Consider the following 16125-nt stretch of genomic DNA (forward strand, 5'->3'; position numbering starts at 1 on the left):
AGTTGGATCCCCTGATTGCCAGTCTTCACTCCCAGAGAACCCCATAAAGGTACCACTAGTTGTTGGTGCCTCACAAATAGCTTGCACTTCTCTTATCTTAGTCCAGTCCATGGTATCTCCTTCTTCTCCTTCACTCATTGACCCATCATCCCCAGAGAATCCTTCAAACGACTCCTCATCTGTAGGTGCTGTAAGTATGTCCCGGATCCTCTTTCTCTGCTGCTCTTCATCAGATTCCTGTTCCCGAGTAACCCTTTTCCCCCTTCTGGCACTCATACTACTGTTTGTAACGTTACTCACAGGCTCTACTACAACACTTAGTCAGAGGCTGAAGGGCTATCTGTCAAGGGGTACTTCGTGCTTTTCCTGCATGGCAGGGGGTTGGACTAGATGGCCCATATGGTCTCTTCTAACACTGTGATTCTGTGATTCTAATCATAGTTTTTCTAGTTAATGGGTTCGTTTGAACCCTAGTATTGGTACCACAAATAGTTCATTTACATACCAGTTTGTAAAGCCATAGCCAGTTTGTCCGGTGGTAAGGAATTCTGGGAACTGAAGTCCAAAACACCTGGAAGACCACAGGTTTGACGCCACTGCTCTAGACTGAATGCAGTTTGACACCACTCTAACTGCCATGGCCTAGTGCTATGTAACCATGGGAGGTCTTTAGCCTTCTGTGCCAAACAGTGCTGGTATTTCACCAAACTACAGCTCCCTTGATTCCATAATATTGAGCTATGGCATGTAAAGTGGTGTCAAATTGCATTAATTCTAAGGTGTAGATGTACCCAAAAGCCAACATTACAACTAATTAGAACCTTAACACCTTTTCATGTACAGTTAGATTGGTGTTCCATTGAGAATGACCCAAAGACTTCATTGACATGGAATTTATTATTTATTTATTTAATTTATATACCGCTCTTCTCCCCCAGGGGGACTCTGGAATGGACTGTTGCAGTAACTTCCACATACAAAATGCAGGAGACAATGTTCTGTTTTCATCAGAATCATAAACATTTAACTATATCTTGCACATGAACAGAAATAAAAATGTGAGAGTTGCCAGTTTTAGTCCGAAAGGCTTTACAAGCAGGGTGATGAGTAGTTGGGATGCATAAAGGAATATAACATCAGCTGAAAAGCCCCAAGATAGGCAAAGATCACAAGATGAGGAGAGATGTTTTCTTCCCTGTCTTGTGTTATTAGAATTGAATCTTATTAAACTTGAATGATGAGAGCTTCTGGACACATAGTTAAATAGGAATTAGCTACTAACAGAAGTAGATAAATTGTCAAGGACAGAACGCCACAAGGTTCAAGATAACAGAGTTTATTTAATTACAGAACTCAAAAATGCCCGTAAAACACAAGGGCCAGGCAATTTTAGCCTTTAAGAGCAAAAAAGGGACAAGGAAAAAACGTACAAAAGATAAACCGGATTAAACCGAAGTTTAATCCGGGTAAAAACAAACTGCTTGCTTCAGCCTGAGGGTAAACAAAACAAAAGCCGAGGAACAAAAGATACAAAAGAATGCAACTAATTGGCAGCAGATTCCTCTCTGCTGCCAACACTGTGCTTAGAGGAACTTGCGTCGCTCCCACACACACAGCAGACAGGATTTCCAACACGAACAGATCAGCCAAGGATTGTAGCAGAAGAGTAGACCCAGTTCCTTTCCGTGGTTCAAAGCCAGAAGCAGACGTTTGTAGTTTCCAAGTCCAGAAGGGGGAAGACAAGCCGTGGTCAGTTCAATCCGAGTTTTCAAAGCAGGAGATGGCGTCCGTCAAGAAGACGACGGAAGGTCAAGCTAATAAGAGTAAGCACAGGTTTGCACCTCCCACATTACTGCTGAGGTTTCATGGTTAACCACCCCAGTCTCCAGCAGTCTCCCATCTGCTCCTTCCACCCACACGTCGCATGCTTTGCGCACTCTAGGAATGCCATGCTTCCTAGCAAACTCAATATCTACATAAGAGACCGTAGCCCCTGAGTCCAGCAGTGCCAAAGTAGAAACAAGTTCCCTTCCCCCAACAGATAATGTAATGGGTATGAAAACATGCTTCCTCCCCTCAGTTGACTGCTTGAGGAGCCCTAGTGCGTTGGACTCACGTCGCACTAGGGCTGGCCTTTTCCCGAAAGCTGGGAAGGTTTCACATTACAGGTTTTGGCAAAATGCCCCGCATTCCCACAGTACAAACACAAACCCAGCTGCCTCCTACGGCTCTTTTCCTCTGTAGACAGCTTTTTAAAGACCCCAAGCTCCATAGGCTCTTCCCCCATCACCACAGGTGCCCTGGTAATATGCATGGGTGGCGCACACATTGCTTTCGAGTGTCTACGAGCCTCGAACCTTGCGTCTAAACGCAGCACCTTAGCTACTAAGGCATCCCAATTTTCAGCCGGCTCCAAGCGTGCTAATTCATCCTGGAGCATATCACTTAACCCGGCAGTAAATAAAAGCATGAATGCATTTTCCCCCCAATCCAGCTGGTGGCGATACAAGTTAAACTTATTTAAGTAATCCAAAACAGCCCCCTTTCCCTGTTTCAACCGATACAGAGCCCACCCAGCATTCTCCGTGCGGAGAGGATCCCCAAAAGTGTCAATTAATAACTTTTTGAAATTATCCAAATTGTCTTTGACTGGGTCATTTCCCAAAATTAAATTAGTGGCCCATTGTCCTGCGGGACCGGTCAACAAACTCAAAATAAATGCCACCTTGCTAGTGTCTGTAGGAAAAGCATGAGCACTGAGCTGGGAAAAATAAAGCTCCACTTGTGCCAAAAAGGTTAGCAACTTGCACCTGGTCCCATCAAAGCGTTCAGGAGTCAAAACATGTCCTTTCACAGCATGAGCAGCTTGGCTAACGGTAAAAGCCGTTTGTAATTGATCAAATTTGGCTCTTAACTCATCCATCGTCTTCCTGACGGGTTTATTGCTGCAATAAACTTTTTATTGGCGTTGGGCAATCTGTCAAGGACAGAACGCCACAAGGTTCAAGATAACAGAGTTTATTTAATTACAGAACTCAAAAATGCCCGTAAAACACAAGGGCCAGGCAATTTTAGCCTTTAAGAGCAAAAAAGGGACAAGGAAAAAACGTACAAAAGATAAACCGGATTAAACCGAAGTTTAATCCGGGTAAAAACAAACTGCTTGCTTCAGCCTGAGGGTAAACAAAACAAAAGCCGAGGAACAAAAGATACAAAAGAATGCAACTAATTGGCAGCAGATTCCTCTCTGCTGCCAACACTGTGCTTAGAGGAACTTGCGTCGCTCCCACACACACAGCAGACAGGATTTCCAACACGAACAGATCAGCCAAGGATTGTAGCAGAAGAGTAGACCCAGTTCCTTTCCGTGGTTCAAAGCCAGAAGCAGACGTTTGTAGTTTCCAAGTCCAGAAGGGGGAAGACAAGCCGTGGTCAGTTCAATCCGAGTTTTCAAAGCAGGAGATGGCGTCCGTCAAGAAGACGACGGAAGGTCAAGCTAATAAGAGTAAGCACAGGTTTGCACAAACAAATGCCCACACAATTCCTCCCGCCGTCTGACCCTGAATTTCAAAACCACTTACGTCTCAGCACAGGAAAACACACCAGTCTTCAGGAAAGCGTCCCACACAGATCCCAAGCGTTTGTCCAGATTACCTTGCCCAACGCAATTTGCAATTGCTCCCAAGCCCCATTTTATGCCAGTTACAAATCCTCATCACTGTCAGCTGTCCTCCTTAACCCGGGCGTTTCCTCATCACTTTCCTCATCAGAGCTGGAACACCTCTGACTACGCCCCACAGCATCTCCAGCTGTGGATCCCGTCCCATCCCTCCAGCTAAGCCATGGGTCTAATCCTGAAAGTCCCCATTCATCTTCTATCCCATCATGACCAGTGGCACCCAATTCCTCCCTTACCCGAGTCCAATCCATCTCATCCTCCTCCGAGCTAACCAGCCCCTCCTCCATTCTCTCCGTAAACCCCTCAAAAGACTCTTCGTCAGATGGTGCTGCAAAAATGTCTCGCAGTCTTTTTCTTTCTCGCTCCTCGAGAGTATCTGACTCTCGAGGAGTCTTACGCCCACGTCTGTCAGTAACAGAGCCATGAGGCTCAATCATAACATAAATATTATGACTAGCAGTCATGCCATCATTAATACCAGAATCAAAGATATCAGACCTTTGAATACCAGTTGCATTTACATATTAGTGGACATTTAGCAGAGTTTTATTTTTACTGCTAATCTGCACATGTAAAGGCTATAGGCCAAATTGCTAATAAATTGAATTGCAACATGTTTTTGTGTAACACTATGAAACCCTGAGGTTGGCTTTAATAAACCAAAATGAGAATTAGTATTTAAATCATTTAATAAATGTATATTATCTGATTTCATATATTTTACACTATTAAATAAATACCTTCATGAGGGTTTCAAAGTGAACTTAACTATTTAAATCTAACAAAAACACTTTTTATCTAAGAATATTAATGGCTACCATTTAACAGAATTTAATCAGGAGGCAAACCTTACAAACCACATATCCTTTTATGATATTATGTGAGATTTGTCTTATTTGAGTGAAAATATTGAATGAAGAAATTTAATACATATGTGTCTCAATACCAGTGCATCTATACTTTAGAATTAATGTGTTTTGACACCACTTTAACTGCTATGGCTCAATGCTGCTATGGTATGTGTGGATTTGTAGTTTGGTGAGGCACCAGGACTCTTACAGAAAAGGCTGAAGACCTTGGAAAACTATAGCTCAAATACCACTGAGCCATGACAGTTAAAGTGTCAAACTGAATTTGTTCTACAATGTAAATTCACCCAGAGTTTAATTGATGTGCCCAGAGATCAAGCAATGAAATTATTATGATTTGATCTCCCACATTAAATTATTTTGTATTGCATGGTGTGTTCTGCTTTCTTCATACTAATGTTAATTATTGCTATTGGTTTTTATGAATTGTTATTCTCTCCAGAGTGGTACCTGACATAAAATTCCACCAAATCATTTTTATTTTATTTTATACTATTTGTTCTGTATGAATCCCAAACTTTCTTGGGAGCTGAGGGGATGGTATGAAAATAGGAAGAAATATATTGTTAATTTTTTTAAGTCGCAGACAGTTATACTTGAAATGGCTTCATCTGCAAAATATAAAAAATTAATTCAGTAGTACAGTAACTTGGAAAATAATTTCAAGAAAGCTGCAGTTTTAATGAGACTTATTAATCTGCTGCCAACTGCCTAGGGTTTTAGCTGTTGAAGGTAATGATCCTTTATTTTCTGAAAGCTTCAGTTCACACAGTGCTCCACTACTGAGAGCACAGCAAAATCACAGTTGTCAAACTGTTCTGTGTAACAGCTGAATAGCTTGTGTCTGTGTTGTTTAATCTACATTTTGATCCCAAGTGCTGAGCTCTATGAGCAGTTATTACATTCAAACCTTAACTGTTCTTAAAAATTTACCTGTTAAAGCAAGTGCCCTCAAAGTGGTTTTGTACCACATGTGTCAGCATGTGAACAAGTAGCTCTACTCTTTTTAAATATCTCACCCTAAAACTAGGGAATCTGCCACCTGTTTGGGAAATGGGCAGTGGTTCAGTGGAGATCTGCATCTAGAATCTAATGCAACTGGCTTGTAATGAATAAAATGTGAATGACACATAACAAAGACTGTTCTCACCTAAAGGTGTCTACAGGTTTTTTGCATCACTTATATTCATAGAATATATTTATTCATTCTATTCATTAACACAGTAAATGCAATACTTCAGTCATAATGGTCCTCTTCAGAAAATGTTATTTTTGAGAATGAAATACTAGATGTCTCTAAGTAAATAGAATACTGTCTTTCATTTTAATATAAAACACCGCCTGCCAACTATATATTGCTTGCTCCCTAATGATTCCCCTCTCTTTTCTAATTCTATATATAATCTTTCTGTAAAGAAATTAGACATTTTTTACTTTCATCAATGGACAGATCATTGTTTACTCTATATTGCAGTGGGTTCCAACTTTTGATCCTCCAGATGATTGGGCATGTAATTCCCAGAATTCCTGAGCTTTGACAGGACTCGCTTGAATTCCTAGAGGCAGTAGAGAGGGAAGCAGTAGAACCATCCATAATTACCGTTTGGTGAATGCTGTTTTCTCTCAGAACTTCTCAGTTTGAGAAGTTTCCTTATATATATCTTCTCACTAAGTGTATGAATCTAATGCTTCAGTAATAGTTCTAGAAACCATGGTCCTCAAAATACAGAAAATCCTGTCACCAAGGTTTTAACAAAGAAAGATGTGATTTCCTTTGCAAAAATCCCAATTGATATCATTTGAATCAGGAGGCCATGTGCTTTTCCATCATCTATTCTCCCATCATATGCAGCATGTGAGCTGCACCTGACTAAATAAGCTTTATGCTATCTCATTGCACTAATTTGTTCTTGCTGCTTTTTCAGTAAGCTGGTAAGGATGTGCAGACTCACCTCATTTTCTTTCTCTATCCAGATTGCAGCCATTCCCCAGTTTTGTTCTGTTAATGCTTGCATTTCTTTTAAGGAAATTCTGAATTGGTTGTCATTTGAGAGGTTTGATTAGCAAAAGTTTTGCTATCTTTGATAGAAGTAAATTGTTCCTGGTTCTCTGTGCATGCCTATGGTTTGTTTTAAGTCAAACTTGGTCTGATAAAATGCTTAGTTCTAAGCCACTGTTTACAACAGTTGATAAATGTGTTTGCACTATTTGTTAACCTTGATTTATGTGTATGCTCAGCCATTTTTCCCCATCAGAAAGAAAGGGATAAGAAGGCCCAGTCATTTAAAGTACAGTCTAGTGTGATTTGAAAGTTTGTATTCTCACTCAAACATAAGGTACTACTGTCAGTGTTATCTACTAGTATCTGTCGTTCAAGCAAATTATTTGGAAGTCCATAAAGTTTAAAGTCATCTGGGAAAAGCCTGTGATTAGCCAACGTTTGTTTTGTTTGTCCAATACGGAAATAAAATGTTCATCTTTTACATTAGGGCTGTTTGTATGTGCTCTGCTTCATGATGATCAACAGAAGTAACTAGTGTTTGTTTTGATAGTTGTTTGCACACTCTTGTGATTTGGTAATTTAAATTGAGCTTAATGTGACTGTTGATATTAGGACCAAGATTCTAAAGCTTGTTTGTATGGGGACATTTTGCTTATCTCCCACTTCATTGCTTTCTCTTTGTTGGTAGTACAGTAGAGTCTCATTGTCAGAACCCTGGCAGCAGAGCACCAATAACCTTACACAGAGGCCAGTCTCTATCTAATATCTTTATTAAAGAAATATATAAAATCAATAAAAACAAGTGAAGAATATAGTTCAGAAGCAGACCTTTCAAATGAGGTCAAATATAGTCCAAAAATGTATTGTCCAATAAATGATATTAGAGTTCAAAGTTTTAATCCACTTGACCGAAACACACACTTTGCCAAGCAATAGTGTGGGGAAATAACAGAGTCTTAGAGTCCAATGAAGCTTGACAACAAGGCTGGAAATAAACTTGATTCTTGACTAGATCCGTGACTGGAGACAAGGCAAAACATGAAGCATGAAACAGAGTCCGTGGCAAAACCGCGAGGCAGGGCAAGGCTTGAAGCTTGATCCGGGAAGCAAGGAACTGGGATTACGAAGTCCACACACGATCTCTCTCCTGAAGCTGATCAATTGACTCCGCAAAGAATCCCTCGCGCCAAACACCTATATTGGGTCTCGTTTTCCCGCCAACAGAACTCTTTCCCTAGAGAACGGGAAACGAAACCCAACTCTGTCCAGATGTGTGACTCCTTAGAATTTCCCAAGGGAAGCAGGCCTAATCGGCTTGATTTTTGGCAGCGATGCGTAAACTCCTTCGTTGGGCTTCTCTGACTCCCCTTTCTCTAGCTTCCTGGGAAACGGAGGGGAGTTCTGCCCAAGGCCTGTTTCGCTGAATTCTTGAGGGCAAACATCAACATCCTGCAGGTGAAGAGACTCCGGCTCTTGCTGAACCGGCGAAAACCCCATGTTTTCCTCTTCGTCTGCCACAATAGTACTAGGAACAGGACTACAAGGCCCATGAGTCATCACACTCATCCAAGCTAAACCGTCCGGCAGAAGCTTGGATAAGCGAATATCTTGGATAATAAGGAGGGATTAAGGAAAAGCCTATTAAACATCAAATTAGGTTATGATTTTACAAATTAAGCACCAAAACATCATGTTATACAACAAATTTGACAGAAAAAGTAGTTCAATGCGCAGTAATTTTATGTTGTAATTACTGTATTTACTAATTTAGCACCAAAATATCATGATATATTGAAAAGATTGACTACAAAAATGGCTTGGATAATCCAGAAGCTTGGATAAGCGAGTCTTGGATAAGTGAGACTCTACTGTAGTTCTATTTATCCTCAATCTTGCTTACCCCGCTTACCTTACTGACTTCCTTAACATCTCTCCATTATCCTCAATCACACCCCTGCACTTATTCCAAAATGTAATTCTTTCCCTTCCCTCCTTTATTTCTGCCTGATGCAGTATTTTCTTTTTCCTTTCACAATAAATTGAACTATATTTGATAGCTCCAAATGTGATATCACACTGGATACTGACTAGGGAATATTAAGTAAATATTTTGAGATAGAATTCATTTGGTTATGAGGAATTGTGAAGGTTAGCCAGGGAACAAGACTACAGTGATAATGAAATACTGTCAATTGTGAAACTGGGTTGTTGTATGTCTTTCGGGCTGTGTGGCCATGTTCCAGAAGCATTCTCTCCTGACGTTTCGCCCACATCTATGGCAGGCATCCTCAGAGGTTGTGAGGTATGGATACCTCACAACCTCTGAGGATGCCTGCCATAGATGTGGGCGAAACGTCAGGAGAGAATGCTTCTGGAACATGGCCACACAGCCCGAAAGACATACAACAACCCTGTGATTCTGGCCATGAAAGCCTTCGACAACACAATTGTGAAACTGTTTTTCGGTTTGGTTTCCAATATTTTAGATAAGGGGTATTCAATCTATTCTTTATACTACTAGAGATATGTAGTCTTCATAACTAAACTGGGTATGGAGAAGATGGTTTTTGTAGTATATAACATTTTCTGTCTTTAAAATGAAAGTGTTGTGCTCTAAAGTTGAAGGATTTATTTCCCTAAGAGTGTGTTCATTGTATTGCTATTCTCCTTGTTCTTCACAGGTTTTCATAACCATTCTACGAGGACATTGAGAAAACATGTTATTCCGTGAAATTTGTATCTAAGGAAAACGATCAGTGAGCATCAAGATTTAGTCACCGCCACACATGGGCTCATAGAATTAATTATGCATATCTTACTTAACTTGAAGATCTCATTACCTTTTTAATGAAAAACAAAGTTCCTTGGATATGGAGAAGAATGTAGTAGGAGTGTCTTATGCTAAAGTTTCAGTCAGCAACAAGATTATCTGGCCTTTCTACTTTTAATTTGGAGATAAGATTAGAACTTCTTTCCAAGATTGCTTACGACAGATGCAATATGCAGAAGTACCCCTTCCCCTTTTGCTCTAGTAATATCATGAAGTGGGTATGATAACTGGAATCTTATTCAGGGAATCTAGATTCAAATATCATCTTAGCCATAAGGAAACCTGATTAACCCCAAACTCCTCTACTGTACAGTGCCATGCAGAGGTGTTTTCACACACACAGTCTTTCCACAGTTTGATACATTACAACCTGAGATTGAAAGGGATTTAATTGACATTGTAATCAATTTATGTACTTGAGATATTCAACACTTTGAAGATGCAAAATATTATTGTAGCAGAAAAACTAAAGAAGTCCATGATACAGTTTTATGTCTGGAAAAGTTACATCCGTAAGGCACTGTACGTTTATAGTCTTTCATAGGAATTTTGGTATGATATAACTACTATAGAGAGATAATATTTAGTTTACTCATGAGCTTTTTTACGAAGTAAATCTTAAGGTGGCGTTTATATTACTTGGATTTCCTAATGACCCTTGCAGTGCCTTACAACTTTACAACTCTACCTTTTTTTTTCTTTTTTTTTTTTACAAAATACATATATGAATTGGTTTTGTATCAGAAGTTCCAAAACTGTCTTAAATAATGTTTCACTCTATATTGCTAAAAATGATAGGGAAATTGAATTTAAGACCTTATCTATACAGTATATAGTGAAGTGATTTCTTTGCAAAGCCATACCTGCACTCATCCATGTAGTGCTTAACAGTGGATATGGCAGGATAGATATGACTTGAATTTTCTGTGAAGGGAGAGCAGGCATTTACATCTACAATCATTTGTGTTGTAGATACTTCCTTCTTAGGATGCAGCACATTTTTCATCTAAGACTTGGTGAATTCCAAATTGTGAGAGCAATTTTCTAACTTTTCAATTTAATATATGTATTTTGGGTTAGTATAACTTTTGACTTAGTATACAGCCAAGGTATCCACTGGCATTTTGGTAGATGCTTAAGTCGCATCAGTGGGTTCTTAAACCCACTATATAGAATGGCATAGTAAAATGGTGTCCTTTATATAAAATGGCAAAATCATTGCCTTTTGGAATAAAAATATATTTTTTTCAAACCATGGATGATTGAATCTTTGGATACAGAGGACTGAGTATATGTACAAATAAATGTATTTTTAGTGCATGGACGAGCATTTGAACAAAGCCATATTGTGTTTTCTCACTTAGTTTTGTTCCTTCTCCTTGTATCTACAAATGTTTATGCTGTCACTCCTCCTATATTGTTTTATGCATGGTATGAATGAAAAACCACAAAGGATAGCAAATTGTCCTAGGACACCAAGAATATGCTGGCATAATAGATGTAACCATATTACCTTTGTTACAGATTCCTTAAATAAGGTCTTGTTTGTAACATGCCTTAAACCAGGGGTCCTCAAACTTTTTAAGTGGAGGGCCGGTTCATGGTCCCTCAGATTGTTGAGGGGCCGAATTATCATTTGAAAAAAAAAAAACGGAGCAAATTCCTATGCTCACTGCACATGTCTTATTTGTAGTGCAAAAACAAAAACAAAAAAAAAAACTCCAACAACCTTATTTATTTATTACATTTCTACCGCACCCTCTCTCACCCCGAAGGGAACTCAGAGCGGCTTACAAGTTGTATGTACATACATTATATTATATTATTAGCATAGCACAGTATTAGCATTATATATTACTACATTGCACTATATCACTATACCGTAATATTATTAGTAACATTACATTTAATATATAATATACAATTAATATTATTATATTATACAATATTATTATATTGTATTATTATTATTATTAACCGCCCTGAGTCCCCTATTGGGTGAGAAGGGCGGGGGTAGAAATACTGTAATAAATAAATAAATATTATATTGTAATACATTATAATATTTATTATCAATATTATATGTATACACTATATTTTTATTACAATATATTATATTATTACCATATCATTCATTTACAATATTTCCTTTACAATATTGGTAAATGAAAAAACAATACAATATTTAAAAATAAAAATAATTTTAACCAACATACTGTAAACTTATCAGGATTTCAGTGGGAAGTATGGGTCTGCTTCTGGCCAATGAGATAATCAAGTAGGATTGTTGTTGTTGTGCCTTCAAGTCATTTTAGACTTTGGGCAAGCCTAAGTCTAAAACTGAGGGCGGGGGCCAGGTAAATGGCCTTGCAGGGCCGCATCTGGCCCCAGGGCCTTAGTTTGGGGACCTCTGCCTTAAACCATGAAGACATAATTAGCCATTGCACATATAAGGATTAAAACAAATAAGTTACTCACTTATATTATACTACAATACAGTTTAAAAAACAACGGGGTAAACAGGCTTTGGCTTCCAAAGTCCTAGGCTTGTTATTAGCGTCCTGAGACCTACCCATCCTCTAATGCCAACTATATTACCTTGGTTATTTCTCAAACTAGGTAACATATAGGTACATCAGTGTAACACGATTTCTCCTACTCTTCAAACACTATAACTGATTATCTGCTCCAATTTTCTCTCATGTATGTCACAGCCAGTTGCCATTCTTCCTTAAACTTCTCTGTTTTGTTATCCTGATAAAGATTGTCAAGACTGTCCATTTCAACTAAGAATATTCATTGCTTTTGAAAACTTTTATGTATGGTTTACATGCTTTCTGATGTTGCATTTGCAAAATATTTACCCATGTTTTGCCAACCATAGGATACTAACACAATATGCTTTAAAACAATGTTTCTCAGTTAAAAGGAAGGACTGCAATTGAAGTGTCAGTGCTTTGATGCAGGCTTCAACCAACTTTCAAGTGAGTCAGACATACATTTTAAAATGCACCTGCTTTCATATGTAGTTAGATCTTTATTCTACACAATTTAAGTTCCAGTGATCACAAGCTTCAGGCAGCTGTTAGTTTTCTAGATCTTTTCAGAGGTTTCACTAATCATGAGAACTGGTTGTACAACCCATCAGTATGCTTGTCTACAGAAACCACAGCGCACATGTTGAAACAAGTTATCTTGTACTGTATATGAAGCCAGCGGTCCTGTGAATACTTGGTATATTTGCATACCCTTTTGTATGTTTTCCTATAACTACAATTTGAAGCTTACTCTGGTTCACAATTCAGTACTGCTCAAGTACAACCCAACTTTGGGTCAGATCCCTAATCATTACATATGTTAAATATCTTTTCTTATATTAACATAGACAGATTCTAATACAGTGTTGGGCAAGATGCGGTGCCATCACTAAACTAGTTTTTGCAGATCACAGAAGCCCTTATGTCCCATCTAACTGTACAAAAATGATGAGAGACATCTCCATTCTCTCCCCCCCCTCCAAGAGAACAATGCCATTTAACTCTAGGTTGCTGCTGGATATTTTACATCTGTGGGGAACATTATGCTTTCTCGCATTTTTAAAACTTGTATGAGAATTTCCATACATCCATATTTTTTCAAAGTAAGAAATTACTGCTCGGTTTATGAGCTGAAGGGAAGCCTCTTCAGGACAAAATAAAATGACTTGTTGGAACAAGCAACATCTCTAGAGATGTACAGGAACGATTGGGTATTTGGAGGAAAAACATTCAAACCCCTATAATTTTGTGGTGGGGCTGTGTATATACCTGGACTAAACTTAGCACACAGATCCCCTATGATGCATTTTACATCCTGGTGCGGTTTGGAGAAGGATAGACCGTGGATGATGGGATTTGCAGTACCTTCACCCGTTTCCACAGGTCATTGCCACCTCCACAAATGACAGACCTGCACCAAACTTGGGACACAGACCACCCATGTCACACTTTATGTCCTGGTGAAGTTTGGGGAAGGATGGACCATGGATGATGGGATTTGCAGTACCCCTTCACCCATTTCCACAGACCACGGTGAACCCCACGAATGACAGAACTGGACCAAACTTGGGACACAGACCCCCCCCCCACCCCCAATGATGCAGTTTATGTCCTGGTCAGGCTTGGGGGAGGATGGATCACAGACAATGGGATTTGCAGGGCCAGCTTTGCATACTGGCAGGCTTTGGGGATGATTGACCTTGGATTCAGGAGTTATAGTTCACGCGCATCCAGAGAGCACTGAACTCAGCTGGTGACGGATCTGGACCAAACTTGCCACACAAACCCAACATGGCCAACTTTAAATACTGACAGGGTTTGGAAATTTTTGGGAATTGTAATTCACCCACATGCTTATGCATTCCTAAAAAACAAAAGGAAAGGCTGACGTTTTCCCTAAAAAATAGTTAGAAATTACCAAACTAATATTACCTAACATCCAAAAACAAGCAATAACCTGGGCATCACCGGGTACCCAAGCTAGATGTAAACAAAAGTTTAGCTAAATTGTTATTACAAGAGCTTAAAAGCAACAATTCTATTAAAAGCACATTGCTAAGAGTTCTCAATACCTTTAAAACATCATTCAAAACATTCAAAATTAAAACACAGCATCCCACTTTCAAGAACAGCTTGGGCATGTGATTAAAATTGAAAGGCCAGCTTAAACAGAAATGTCTTAACCTGCTGGAAAGTGAGCAGGAAGAGGGCTAACCAACTTCCTATGGAAAAGAGTACTGCAGCCTGTAGCCAACCACTGTGAAGGCTGCTTTCTGGGTCCTTACCAAAATGTGGTTATGTTGATAGTGGAACAGAGAAGAAGTACTCCTGGAAGATCTGACTTGAATTCTTCCCCAACCAGCTCCCTTAATTCTGGACATTGTTTATGTTGGATATGATTTGTAGGCATTGAAGCTCAGGAACCTGGAAGGTTAGGGGAAGGCTGTGCAAATTGAGTGGCCAGTATAGGCCACCTTAATCCATGTCAAAAGTGGGATTTGAATTTGGAGCTCATTTAGTGTGCTTATGCCACCTTTTCATTTTCTGTTAGAACTTTCTAATATGGGAATAATAATTTATTTGCAAAGATTTTCTGTTGTGAGGAGAGCAGCAAGCAAATCAAAGGTTCAGTGTTTATGTAAAGCAGGCTGTTCTCATGGTTTATAGCCTTCTTCTTCATATGGTTTGTTATTGCAAATTTGTTTGGATGTTCTAAGTATGCTGCCTTGGAGGGCTTGTTCAGCATAGAAAGGTGGTTTATAAATATTTTAACAAATCTTATCAGGCAAGTGGCAGAAAATCTGACTGACATTTTCTTGCTCTTGTGTCATCAAAGGCTTTTTTGCCAACATTTTTTTCTAGTCTGTCAAACTATTTTTGGCCAGCAAAACTGCCTTAGGATTTTTGACTTTTTTCCCCTTGTCACAATGGAGTGAGGATTAGCTACTGAAAATAGGAATGTCCAAATACCTTGGGCCTTGTTTTCTGGCTGGTCATCTTTAGCAAAAGATTCTCTTTTTCTGGAGATTTGTGTGACTCTTTTAGAACTTTCTCTTCAAGCTTGAAATGTAAAACAAAACAAAGCTTCTCATGGTCAGTTTGGTTTGTATTTCTTCTAAAATAAGCAAAAGTTAGCAGAGAATAAATGGATTACTTAAAGCGCTGGCTACTGGAAATCTCATTGCAAAGAAGCTGCTCCTTTTTCTTCTTTGGAGTAGTGGACTTCCAAAATTTCTCCTTCCTTGTATAGCTCTAATGAGGCAAGACCTCAAGTGTAACCTTTCTGCACATTGATATAAACTTGAAAATGATTGACTGTTATAAGCATATGTGGTATGTTTACTTTCTTTCAACACCAACATCAATTCTACACCTGTCATTTTTTCAGTATATGAGACAGGTCTTCCTAAGAAGATGTCTCTTGAGTGACTTCTGTCCTTTCCTCAAAGATTCAGGAGCAACGTTTATTAAATTTCTCACTTTCTTTCTAAAATTCAGCTTCTCTGTATTCTGACTTGAAGCATAGAATATGTTTGTGCAGTTGTTGATTATATGTCTCCCTGCCTGCATTCAAACAAGAATCTGATATAAGTGATGCTGGATGACAGTGTATGTTGTAACTGAAACTCTTTCATAATGAACATGATTTGCCTCTTGGTTGTTGACCTGTACTATTGCAGTGTTCGTGTCATCCATTCGAAAGTGTATTTGAGAGAGGCAGACTGTGACTACATGTCAGACATGTAAAAATAGTCCCTCAGTTATTTATTTCTCGTGTCAGAAGCGAACTGAGGGTACAAGTTGTAATGGATTTGCAAACATAGGGATTTTTTTTTCAGAAAAAAACTTGGCATTAATACTAAATGTCTTTTGCCCAGTAGTTGGCCACTTGGAGTGCCTCTGGTGTTGCTGTTACAAGGTCCTCCATTGTGCATGTAGCAGGGCTCAGAATGCATTGCAGTAGGTGGTGTGTGGTTTGCTCTTCTCCACAGTCTCATGTTGCAGACTCCACTTTCTGGCCCCATTTCTTTAGGTTGGCTCTGCATCTCGTGGTGCCAGCACGCAGTCTGTTCAGCGCCTTCCAAGTTGCCCAGTCTTCTGTGTGCCCAGGGGGGAGTCTCTCATCCGACGTCAGCCACTGATTAAGGTTCCGGGTTCAGATGTCCAGTGAAACAGAGATATGTGTGTTCGTCTAACCTGCTATTTTT

At 39.2% G+C, this 16125-nt stretch overlaps 1 protein-coding gene across 19 annotated transcripts in view; it reads left to right on the top strand.

Annotated features, from left to right (window-relative positions):
• Positions 1–16125, top strand: part of plekha5 (pleckstrin homology domain containing A5) — a 203891-nt gene that overhangs the window by 51329 nt on the left and 136437 nt on the right. The window contains exon 4 of one of the 19 annotated variants that reach the window (XM_062983163.1): positions 9232–15527. The exons of the other annotated variants lie outside the window; for them this stretch is intronic. Coding sequence (XP_062839233.1) covers positions 9232–9241 — 10 coding nt within the window. The 3' untranslated portion in view covers positions 9242–15527. Of the gene's footprint in view, positions 1–9231; positions 15528–16125 lie in introns of those variants that run through there. 19 annotated transcript variants of the gene reach the window in all.

The sequence above is a fragment of the Anolis carolinensis genome, chromosome 5, assembly GCF_035594765.1.
Source record: "Anolis carolinensis isolate JA03-04 chromosome 5, rAnoCar3.1.pri, whole genome shotgun sequence".
In the NCBI taxonomy this organism is placed as follows: domain Eukaryota; kingdom Metazoa; phylum Chordata; class Lepidosauria; order Squamata; family Dactyloidae; genus Anolis; species Anolis carolinensis.